The sequence below is a fragment of the Trachinotus anak genome, unplaced genomic scaffold (genome assembly GCF_046630095.1).
Source record: "Trachinotus anak isolate AG129_WGS33_773 ecotype Australia unplaced genomic scaffold, CSIRO_AGI_Tana_v1 ptg000012l, whole genome shotgun sequence".
Classification (NCBI taxonomy): Eukaryota; Metazoa; Chordata; class Actinopteri; order Carangiformes; family Carangidae; genus Trachinotus; species Trachinotus anak.
In genome coordinates, this window is record NW_027273863.1 from 16,510,517 (window position 1) to 16,522,659 (window position 12,143).

Sequence of the window (12,143 nt, forward strand, 5' to 3'; positions counted from 1 at the left end):
AAACGCCAAAATTGGGCTTTCTTCTGGAAAACATGAGAAAACTACAACCGTTAACCGGAAATGACGACTGGATATGCCGCATTTATGTCATATCGTGTAAATCGTAACTACTAGTGGTCAATTGGGAAAAACCGTTCACGTAAATCTCCAATTTGTAAATCTCGGTGGGATACATCAGTAATTTCTTACACTACACATCTGTATCTCACAGTTGGTGAAAATAGCTTCGGACACGTCAACAAACTTGACAAAACACAACATAGAATTCAACGTTAAGTCTAATAGAATCAATTCAGCTAAGTATATGTCAAATGCGTAACAAAATAAAAATAACAAATTTAGGCAAATTATCTGATATGACCTCAAGGTCAATATTGTCACCTCGGAATACTGCGTGAACACTAGCAAGTCGAAATAACGGGTGTTTTTCTTGTTCTTCCTTTTTTACCGATATTCATGAATGCAGCATTAAAACCCGAAGTGACGTCAATGACGTTTTGTTGACATTTGTTTGTGAAAGACAAAAACAGTGGACATACACAGCACAGTGTATTTTTGGAAACCGACTAACGGACCTCGGGGCAGACTGAAGACTACCGCATCGTGATTAAAACACAGCTTTGTGTATTAAAGAGCTCTGGCCAAGATTGGACTCAAAGCAAAGACGAAACAAGATCAAGAGCGGCAGATGGACGGACCAAGTCGGGAACAAAACAAACCGTTGTCACCCTGACTACACGAGTGGCTGAATCATTCACAGGCTAGCCAGCCATCATACAGTTGGCTTACATAGCTAGCTTATATGTAGGTATTTTACGTTCATTAGCTATCTAACGAATATTTGTCTAGGAAATTTTAAATAGTTTCCCAGTATTTAACATATTAACATGGTAGTGTAGGGTTACACAAGCGCCGTCCGTCAAACTAGCAAGTTAGCAAGCTAATGTTAGCTGTAGCTAACGTTACCCTATTTTGAACTGCCTGGGCTGCCTTGTAGCTAGTTACAGTTATGTAGCTAAGGTTGCGAGACTGCCTTCGTTTCAGACAGTGTTTACTACGAGTAGCTCGTCAGTCGGGAGTGACCCCAAGAATGTGAAGCACAATGGCTAACCTTGAAGCTTACCAGGAGTATCAGAGAATTGAGGACTTTGAGGAGGACTCACCACCAGGGGAGGAGGATTTACTGGTGCATGTGCCTGAAGGCCTGAAAGGTAATCAAGTCACTACGATAAAAGTACTAATAGTCTATAATATACTTGGCTGACTGCATTGTGAAAGTCTCATACCCGATAAATACAACGGTAGTCTCAAAAAGATGATGCAGCTGGGTCAAGGTTGATCAGGGATTAATGCTTTAATTTGTGTTACAGATTCATGGCACCATATCAAGAACCTGGATAATTTCTTCACAAGGATATCCTTTAAATTACAGTGTAGTTTAATAACAGGTCTACCAAAGTGTGCTGTCATTGCATATGTCATCGGCATTATATCATGCTGACTCACAAACTTGTCAGTAATCATATTTAGAAATTTCATGCATGCTGCATTTCACAATGTTTACTTCTTGACTGCCATATATTTTTAGAGTGTTTACATAGGGATTAATGTGAAAGTGAATTTTCTACAGAACCTTGAGTTTGATTTTTGATATCATATTTGTGTTGTCCTCAAGATTACCTTTGCTTAATCATTGTGACTGTTGAAGTTTAAAGTCGTGTTTATTGTTTTCAGTTATGTTATTTCAGATTTTCCTTAACCAGCCTGTCCACATCTATCATTTTCATCAAAAGAATGGCTTTGCTTGTATGATGCTGTCAGAGTTCTTTGAACTTGTGTAAGTATTAGGGAGAATGGAGTTCAGATACCCAAGGAATACTGCTTGAGATTTTGGAGTATGATTTTAATTGAAAGCATTAAGCTGAGGCTGATTGAGGTCAAACATTATATGAGTTAAGTTTTCAGTTCTAACAGGACAGTAACACACAGGCCTTATTTATATCACAGGTAATTTTTCATGTTGTTGTGACAGTCAAGTGTGCCTCAGGCCTCAGCATGAACAAGCTCAACTGGCTTTCAACAGCATCTGTACATAAGCCCATGTGTATGTTTCCCCTTAGTATCTTAGCATTTCTCATGGTATAATTTATTCTGTAAGCCTTAACCACTTCATTCTGGGCCAGTATGTCAGTGCAACAAAGAGTTTATTTTATGGCCCTGCTGCTTGAGATACCATGCCAATAGGCCATCGCTGTTGGTTTAATGTATGTCTGAATCTGGCCACAGTGGGCTTATTAATATGAGGCCCATTAAACCATTAGTTGCAGAAAATCCGTCCTCATAAGGACAGCTCTAAACAAACCTCAGTCTGTCAACATATTTAATAAGAGAACTGCAATCGATCTGTCTGAACCACACTATGAAGATTGAATCACTTCAGTCAGTATATGCAGTGTACTGTCTGCTAGAAAATAAATATTGTCACTTATCTCAATATACTATATACCAGTATTAATCTCTTGTCATTGTTATTATTTTGGTTGTCTAGTGTTTTTACTGTGATGAAGTATGAAGTCTAATCTCTGATTTTCTGTTCTCATCTCATCCTAACAGTCAGCTTTTGTTTGTTGTCACATTCACAACCTTCCTTGTCAACTGTGTGGAGTATGATGTACTGTTTGCCAATCGAGCAGTCAACCACACTGGGCAAGGCCAGAACCCCTTGGACAGGAACAAAGTCACTCTCCCAGATGCCATCCTTCCTAGCCAGCAGTGCACTCAGAGGTAATGATGCCCTCAGTGTGTGAAAGGGTGTTTTTTCTGTTGGGGAAAATTTGTGGAAAAGCCAAGGTGAAATAATTGAAAAAGCTATACAGTCACATGAAATTATGTCTGATAGGCTTGTCCTCTCAATCCAGCCTGTTTGATTAGATACTTTGTTCTTAAGCAGACATGGTCTTGGATATTATTAGAACCCTTTTAGAGACAGGCCTTTAGAGGGATTGAAGTTGTCTGGCTTAATACAGTCGTAATCAGACTTTCAGACTTAATTTCTTATTGGATTGTGTCAGATGTGGCTTCAGACAGCAAGATACAGTCACAGTCACAGTCACAGTCACAGGGTAGGAATATGGAACAGTAGCCTATTTAGCTGTACCCTCTGGGTTTCCTGGTTTACCCTAGAAAATTATGAGAACTCTCATGTATTTGTAATGCTAAACAGTGACCCTCTTTAGCTCTTTTATTAACTGTCAGAGCTGTTAGCAGTGATTTAAGAAGAGATAGTCTTATAATTAAACTATATGAGTTGAACACTCAACCAGTTAAGTATTGACCTGAGTCAGTTGTATTGTGCATTATTTGTTTTGAAAAAATCTTCCAAATTAAAGTTATTCATTTTGGAGAATGGTTTTAATATCAGTGGTAATAACAGCGCTAGGACAGCTAGCATTAAAGCTTGCGAGTAATTTGAAACAGTTCAAAATGACCAAGGTTTGAACTTCTGTTTTTGATCAGATGGAAATTTTATTTTTATGTCTGTTTAAGTACAGGTGATGACATTTTCTATGAAATGTCTTTCTTTCTTGGTTTTGTTGTTTATTTCAACCTGAGTTTGGTAGCTTCGAATTGCAACATGTGTTCAGACTGGCTTTAGGGAACAGGGCAGGGTAATTGATAGCCTCACTCCAGCTGAGATACTGACAACTTGGCTGGACCAGCAAGCTGACAACCACATGACCTCCCCCTCCAACCCCGTGTTGTCATATTTTTTCCCAAGATGTAGCTATGCCTCTGCTTGTTTTCTTCAGCTACTAATAGGCCTCTCACCATCAATTTCTTTCTGACTGTGTCTCAAAAGCCAGATATCAAAGGCAATGACGTACAGCTGCTTGGAATTCTAATTTGGGAACAGCTTGTCCAACAGTTTGGAACCTCTCTGTCCTCCTCACACCCCATCTCTAATTTCCCTTTTAAAACCAGACACTTGTCCCCAGAACATTTTTATGTTTTGTTTATCATGTCTGAAAATGACCCCTATATAAAATGATATAGAAATTAAATCAGAGCGTCAAAGATTGCTCAGATACTGGCTCATGTGTCTTTGTGAGTGCAAATTGCTGATGTTCAGCATGTTCTGTGTTTTGACATGGAATACTTGGAAGTTTCCTTAATTATAGAGTGAAGTAAGCAGGCCACCTCACCCAAAACCTGTAAACAGGAGCTCAGTGTCAGTGTAATAGATTACAACATACTCTGAGAGCAACAGTTTCTCATCTGTTTATCATGTTTTAAATTACATACTAAAGAAATGGTCAGTTGTAACAGGAGTGGGGATGTCATATTTTTGCTGTTGAATATCTAACATAAATATTTATTTTCTAATTCCCAGATTTCAAATAGGCCTCATGTCTCGACTACTTATTGTTTTTATATAAGTGTTTCTTTATTTGCTATGTTTCTACCTCTTCTGTTTCTGTTCAGGATTCAAGAGAACAGCTGGATTATATTTCTTCTCAGCATGGCAGCCATCTTCTGGCTCTATCGACTTGTTAAAGTCTTTTGCAATGTTCTGAGCTACTGGGAGATCAGGCAGTTCTACATCAAAGCGCTGAAGATCAGAATGGTAAATGCTACACCTGGAGTCCAAATCCATCTTGTGACAGGTGTCTTGTACTAGCTGGAAAAAGAGATGAGATTATTTGAGTTGTGATGTCATGCATTGTCAGTTTACTTTGTGCTCCATGCCTCTTTGTCCCAGGATGAACTATGCAACTTCACATGGCAGGAAGTCCAAGATCGGCTTATCAGCCTGCAACGAGAACAGCAAATGTGCATACACAAGAAAGAGTTGACAGAACTTGATATCTATCACCGCATCCTGCGATTCAAGAACTACATGGTGGCCATGATAAACAAATCACTGCTGCCAGTGCAGCTGCAGCTCCCCCTGCTGGGCAATGTGGTGTTTCTCACCCAGGGCCTCAAGTACAACTTTGAGCTCATCCTCTTCTGGGGTCCTGGCTCTCTGTTTCAGAATAAGTGGAACCTGCACCCCAAGTACAAGAGGAATGGGAACCGCCTAGAGCTCGCCCAGCAGCTGAGCAGAGTCATTCTACTGATGGGTTTGGCCAATTTGCTGCTTTGCCCCTTCATCCTGGTGTGGCAGGTGCTGTACGCTTTCTTCAGCTACACAGAAGTGATCCGCAGAGAACCCGGAAGCCTGGGTGCACGGCGCTGGTCCCTGTATGGTCGCCTATACCTGCGCCACTTCAATGAGCTGGACCATGAGCTGCATGGACGTCTAGGTCGTGGCTACAAGCCCACTTCCAAATACATGAACTCCTTTACATCACCACTGCTGACTGTGCTTGCAAAGAACATAGCCTTCTTCTCAGGCTCAGTATTGGCTGTTCTCATTGCACTGACAGTCTATGATGAGGATGTTCTGACGGTGCAGCACATTCTGACTGCTATCACTGTGCTGGGGGTGGTTATTACTATTGCCAGGTGAGTTTTCGAAGAAGTTATTTCCTGAGACCATTTCAGGATCACTCTCTGTAGGTGTAAAACTTTAGGAGGTTGTCAGTAATGGATATACAGACATATACGTAGATATCATAGATATATCTGTATAATGTGATATAATGTAATTTGCAGCTTTTTCTCCTGTTTATTGAAGGTAATTTATTTAATTTATATTTTATGGGTTTGCAGAACTTGTTGGGGCAAGTTATCGGAAAAGGAAACAATTGTTATTTACAACTATGGTCATCCTGCATAGGACTTGCTCATGAATATGGAAGAAATATACCCTTGTTGACTAATCAGTCACAGATTTTCAACCAAAAATCAAACTTAGCTAAACCTCTAAGTTTTCCTGAGTTCGCTTATCTCACATACAGGTACAGTCTGGTGGAACTGTTGAAAAATGTTCACATTTTGTACATGTCCAATGCCAGGTCCTTCATCCCAGATGAGCATATGGTGTGGTGTCCGGAACAGCTGCTGCAGTGCATGCTGGCACACATTCACTACATGCCAGACCACTGGAGGGGCAGTGCTAACAAGAGCGAAACCCGTGACGAGGTGGCACAGCTGTTTCAGTATAAAGCGGTGAGGATGGAAGAAACCCATTTATCACCCTCAAGCAGAAATTATGGATGTATTTTGGTTGTGATTGATGAAATTGTTCAAGTAGCATCTGGTCAAAATTAAGACTTTGTCAGGCTGTGTACAGTAAGGTTGTAAAATCACTGGATTTATTGATACATTCTTGGGAACATTGACTAACATATGACTCATATATTCAGACAATTCGAGAACATAAAATGTTTTCTCTGTCCAAATCAGGTGTTTATCTTGGAGGAGTTGCTCAGTCCTATTGTTACACCCTTCATTCTCATCTTCCTTTTGAGGAACAAGTCTCTAGAGATCATTGACTTCTTTAGGAACTTTACCGTGGAGGTGGTTGGAGTTGGAGACATCTGTTCCTTTGCGCAGATGGACATCAGACGCCATGGAAACCCAACAGTGAGGCTTTTTCCTTCTATACAGGATTCAAGCCAACCTATTCAATACATTTCTGAAATTTAAGAAAGGCTAACCCATAATAATAATAATAACCCATAAAACTGTGATAATGTTGTTTCTTGACTTTATATGTATCTCTGGATGTTTCTGCAGTGGATGTCAGAGGGCCAAACAGAGGCCTCTGTATACCAACAGGCTGAGAATGGCAAGACAGAGTTGTCCCTCATGCATTTCACCATTAAGAACCCACGCTGGCAGCCGCCACAGGAGAGCTCAGTGTTTATCAGCCATCTGAAGGAGAAGGTGCAGCATGATGCACAGAGTGGCCCCTCCACTCAGTTGCTGCTTTCTGAGGCCCCTCTCTGCACCTCACTGCAATCCAATGAGTCTGCCACTGGGGTAAGAAACCCTGAGGACCATGTAGATAACACACGTACCACACATGAGCTGAATATATAACTCATGTTATAACCCTGTATTCTGTATTTTTTTTCTATTCCAACCTAATTTTATTTTCTTACTGCCACTGTATTGTATGTTGTTGTTTCCAGCCTGATAATCTGTTGGCTAGTGTCCTGGCCCACCCCATTCTAACTGCATCTGGACTACAAGGACGAGACCATCACTTCATCCCACCAAGCACTGCTGCCTCTGCTGCTGCCAGTGTCCTGGCTTCTTTGTCCACCTCTCAGCTTCCACATGCCAGCCGCGGCCGCCCACAGGGCCTCCTGCCCTCCTCCGTCCACCCCGAGAGCACCATGTACCGCAGTGATCGCACCATCATTGATAGGTACTTCTCAGCCACTGTGTTTCTACAGCATTATTTACATACATACAGTATGTTGAAAGCGTTAAATAAATGCAAAGAATTGAGCGTCATCAGCTTTGAGTAACACGTTTCTTTTTCAGTATGTCTAACAGTGACTCACGCATCCGGAGCAATGCACTGCACTCAGAGTTCGCCTCCGCAGAGATGAGCCTCCATGCCATCTACATGCATGAGGTGATTTCCTAACCATAAACTGTATCCTTTGGACATTAATATTGTTATTTCCTTTTTCTAAAGAGTGTCTCGAGTTGTACTCCACAAAAAGTCAAAATAAGTTTCAGTTTTTTCAGTGGAAAAAATGTTTAATTCTTTTTTTTAAATCCTTTTAAGTCTGCATAGATGAATATTTAATGTTCCGAAGACAGAGTTTGAGTGGACTTCCACTTTGAGTATTCCTTGTACACTGCTAATCCAGGGCTCTGTTTTCCTGTATGTTGACTGTTGCTTGTCTTTCCAGCTCCACCAGCAGAGCTCTCACCCACAGAGAAGTTCAGGGCAGTGGCAGAGCGCAGTGCCAATGAGAGATCTGCACACAAACACTGGTAAATGAAGATACTGATTTTTAAATTTGGTGTATCAAAAAAATCTCTTTAGGGAAGTTGAACATTTAAAACTACAGTCGATAATATTTTAACTTTGAGTAAGTGATTTACAAGGACAGTGACTTTAGATTAGATTAGGCTAGACTTTAGGGCTAATAACGACATGGTGGTGCGTTACAAACCCCAAACCTTCACTGACAACTTAGCACACAACAGTAACATAACAATAAACATTAGTTCATGAATATTAATGAATTGGTATGTGTTGTTATTTGTTAATGTGTATTTAAAACACAACAGAACGCTGTTGAGGGCACTTTTAGAAAACATCTAAAAACACTGAGTGCTACAGGCATGGAAAAGTGTGAAATTTAAACCAGACTATCCCAAAACTCTTATCAGGCTTCCAGGGACATCGGGGTCTTGGTTCCAGCATGTCCATGCCAACCGTTGTCCACCTTGGGGGCTGGCAGGAGGAGGAGGAGGAGGAGGATGAAGATGAGCAGGAGATTAACAGTGGATCTACTCCAAAGCAGGGCACCAGGAGTAGTTGTTGAAGTGCCTTATCTCATAAGGTATATGCTCGATTTTTAAACTCTAAGATGATACTTGTCTACAATCTATGCCGTTTTCTGTGTTTTTTAACCTAACAACAACAAATAATTTGCCATGATAATTTCTATTCTCTTTTTTTTTTTTTTATAGTGTTTACATTTTACTTTCTTCGATGAACATTGTGGCCTTAGATGCTCTTCATGGAGAATTTAGCATGGACCTTTAAAACATCATTCATTCATTAGTGGGAGGGGCTCACTGAATAACCACTGACCCTGCACCTCCACGCCTCATCCTGTCACATCAGGCAGACTATGGCATCAGGGAAACCATATGTCTTCCGTCCGTGTCATCAAGATCTTGTCATAAATTTGTACAGACAACTGCAAAGTACATGTGACAGAGAGACAACATAGTGTATTTGTAGGTTAAATGTGTGTGGGCAATTTTATTTACAACTTCTCCTAAGCTTCTGTGTGCACAATTCAACAATTTTGTGCATCTCAAGGTTTTACAGTGTGAATCTAATTGAAGATTTCACAGAATGACGTCTTGGTCTGTGTTGCAAAGACTGCAAGCTGTATGTTAGCTGCCTGAACAATTTTGATCATCTGGAAAAAAAAATTGAGACAGTATTTCAAGTTGTGCTGTTTAACCCTGGTGATTTGTAAATACACTTTTTCGTCTTACTCGTTCTTTAAAAGTCCACATTTTTATTACCAGTTCTAATCCTTTAAAAAGATACCAAGTATTGATATGATGAAGAGCTGAATGCGCAGTAGCCGCACTACTAGAACACCATGTATACCTAGCAAAAGTTGGGTTTGATAAAACATGATTAAACTAGGCATACACATGCTTTGATGCTGCTGTCTATGTTTATTGATCCGAAATGCAGATTTCATCCAGTATTAATACTTCTACAGCTGATCTATCAAGAATTTGTTTTTCATCAAAAACAGGAGTGAAATTTGGGCACCAAGTACAGTTGGCATCAAAATCTCAATGCAGATAGAAGATGTCTTTTTAATTCTTTTTAGGCGTGACACAAAGTCAGCTTTATGCCTTAACACCCATATATACATATGTATAAATCCTAGTTTTCCGTATTACCTCAGTGGTGGTGAAGAAAAACTATTACTCCAATCAGTACCTCTGCAGTGTATTTACTCATGTGTAAATATATAATCATATGTTATTTGTTTTTTGCAGTGTACAGATGCATCTTTTAACTGCATTTTGATTTTAATGGCAGGTGTAAATGGTACCCACTTCATTTTCTGTGAGATATCCCAGAAGCAATGGGGAGGATATGATAGGGAGGTGATATTGCTTTTACAAATCTTTGTATATTTTGTTTGTGGTCTTCTCACAGAAAGTTCACATATAATTGAAGTTCATCATAAGGGCTGATATCAGAAGGTGTGCTGTTGCTTCTGCAGCTTTAGGTTTAGGATTTTAGGACAGGACAGTTTCTCTCAGGCTTCATATTTTCTCAGGCTTTACACTTTCAAAGTAAGAGCATGATGAGAAATAAGCCTTTCCACAGTCACCTTCATTTGTTAGCTTTAAGAGTATTTATTATCTGTTTTCCCCAATATATTTAATTGATATATATATATAAATATATATATATATATATATTATTTATTTGAGCAAAAATATTTAGATTGTTTTGTCAAATAATTTACTTTCACAGAAGCTTATAATCTTATCAGTGAAAGAAATGGCATGTACCCCCCTCACTAACAGTAGTTTCAAAAAACTGATTTTTCTTTCAAAGTTCTGATTAATAAAGGTTTAATTAATGACAAAAAAACATGCCCAGCTGCCTAATGCTGAATGTGATTTAAACTTAAAATAAACTTAGACTAAATCTGCTTGTTGCTGTAGTGCGTAAAATATCACTCGACTCATTTTTGTTGCATTCTACAAAAATCACAATGATATAGATCTCATCCTCCACTACTTCACGACTTAAGAGGATACAGATATGTCTTTGCCGTCTCACATGTTTAGAAAATATTCCACTTTCTCTGAGTGTTTGCATATCTGTAGAAGGAATGCATTCTGACCCCTGCTTAATTATGCTAACACAAACTCAGAACTTTGCACTGAAAAAAAACAAACCATTTTTTAAAATGTTTGTGAGGGTCTGTGTGTATATGTATATAAGTGTGTGTGTGTGTGTGTGTGTGTGTGTGTGTGTGTGTGTGTGTGTGTGTGTGTGTGTGTGTGTGTGTGTGTGTGTGTGTGTGTGTGTGTGTGTGTGTGTATATACATATAAAGACACATACACACACACACACACACACACACACATATATATATATATACATATATATAAATGTACAGTACTTGCATCAGATACACTTGAGAAAGGGCAGATCTCAATAGGGACACTGAGTCAATCTCCATCCTAAATGACCTCTTTTCATTTTTTGTATATAAGCATAGCATCAGCAATTATTGTAATGTCATTGTGTCCACAGCAGACCGTTTGGAAACACTGTGGCCAATAACATAAGGTCATTCTTACCTCTGGTTAGTAAAAAAAAGTTTGGAATGATGTGTGTTTCTGTCACACTTACATGGGTATTGTGGTCACTGTTTATTTGTGGTTCATCTTACAAATGCAGTGAGTTGATGTTGCAGAGACGCTGGAGCTCAGCTTTGTGCACAGAGTTGACTTCTTTTGGCAGTCTCCACATTTACACCTCACTGTTGTGTTTGTCATTTTATTTTCAGCAGTGCCTTAGTGTCAAGGATTAGTGTTTGCTCTTTTCAGAAGCCATATCATGTAAACCATCAGATTTGCTTTCACAGATTTAGCAGCACATACTATGTACAGTATTTTAGTTTGGCAAGTCATTGTGTATAGCATCAAGTATGTAGTGAAACTGTGGATGTGGCTTGTAAGATGAGCTGCAAACTGACCTTGAGATCTTGTGTCAGTCTGTTGCATCTGACAGTGCACTTCTTCTCAGCATGGTGTCTACAACTGCACTGTCTTGAAAATCCTAAAAAAAAGCAGGAGTATGCCTTGTAATTGACAGTGTCATCATGGACGACCTTCTCATCATACTATGGTCTCTTATACACTATACACCAGTCTAAAAATCACAGTGACTGGAACAAGGTGCTAAGTTTTCATCCTGAAATGTTTAATATGTTTTAAGACATGTTTTGATTTTTCTGATACATTGGTTTATCTGTCTGTTTTGTTCTGTAAATGAAGAAACACTAGCTGAAAAAGGAATATGCCAAAAGGACTTGTTTTTCAGCACAGCTTTACAAGATGTCTTGTTTTCTGTGAGTGAGTAGAGAGGCAAATAAATCTTATTTTGAGTGTATTTAATCGTTTCATGTGTGGATCATTATGTGATGTTTATTTGAAATAAAAATATATTTTAATTTTCTCTCTGTTCTGCATTGTGGTTGTTAGTTTGCAGTGTCAGCATGTGAAAGAATACAATGTCTAACATTTCCTTTGCCAGCCTAATTGTATATATTTGACACTCACACTGTTCAGTTGGTAATAATGTTGGCATTTCTAATTTAAGCTCATCTATTTTTTGTTTGCCCTATTGGATGGATTGCTATGATATTTGCTACTGACATTCATGGGATGAATTGTGAGGAATTTGGTGAACTTTTGACGGAGTATCTAGCACCACCAACAGCAT

General features: G+C 39.2%; 1 protein-coding gene across 2 annotated transcripts; it reads left to right on the forward strand.

The window, feature by feature from the left end:
• The first annotated feature begins 457 nt into the window (after window positions 1-457).
• Window positions 458-11,876, forward strand: atg9b (autophagy related 9B). Of its 2 annotated transcripts, none has more exons than XM_071492922.1 (15): window positions 458-804; window positions 1,045-1,211; window positions 1,371-1,414; window positions 1,773-1,837; window positions 2,614-2,784; window positions 4,483-4,624; window positions 4,760-5,508; window positions 5,961-6,114; window positions 6,352-6,531; window positions 6,685-6,930; window positions 7,083-7,321; window positions 7,441-7,534; window positions 7,818-7,902; window positions 8,305-8,477; window positions 8,608-11,876. In XM_071492922.1, the coding sequence occupies exons 2-14, from the start codon at window positions 1,103-1,105 to the stop codon at window positions 8,457-8,459; spliced, it is 2,433 nt and encodes an 810-aa protein (XP_071349023.1). In that variant the 5' UTR covers window positions 458-804; window positions 1,045-1,102; the 3' UTR covers window positions 8,460-8,477; window positions 8,608-11,876. The 2 variants fall into 2 exon arrangements, with proteins under 2 accessions (XP_071349023.1, XP_071349024.1); XM_071492923.1 differs by having other exon boundaries at window positions 1,049-1,211.
• The last annotated feature ends 267 nt before the right edge of the window (window positions 11,877-12,143 follow it).

What these genes read in the sequence shown, in the direction of transcription:
- atg9b (XM_071492922.1), top strand. Translation starts at nt 1,103, where the DNA reads ATGGCTAACCTTGAAGCTTACCAGGAGTATCAGAGAATTGAGGACTTT. An exon ending in TGGATAATTTCTTCACAAGG is followed by an intron (nt 1,415 to 1,772) that starts ATATCCTTTAAA and finishes CAGCCTGTCCAC; the next exon opens with ATCTATCATTTTCATCAAAA. An exon ending in TCAGAGTTCTTTGAACTTGT is followed by an intron (nt 1,838 to 2,613) that starts GTAAGTATTAGG and finishes TCATCCTAACAG; the next exon opens with TCAGCTTTTGTTTGTTGTCA.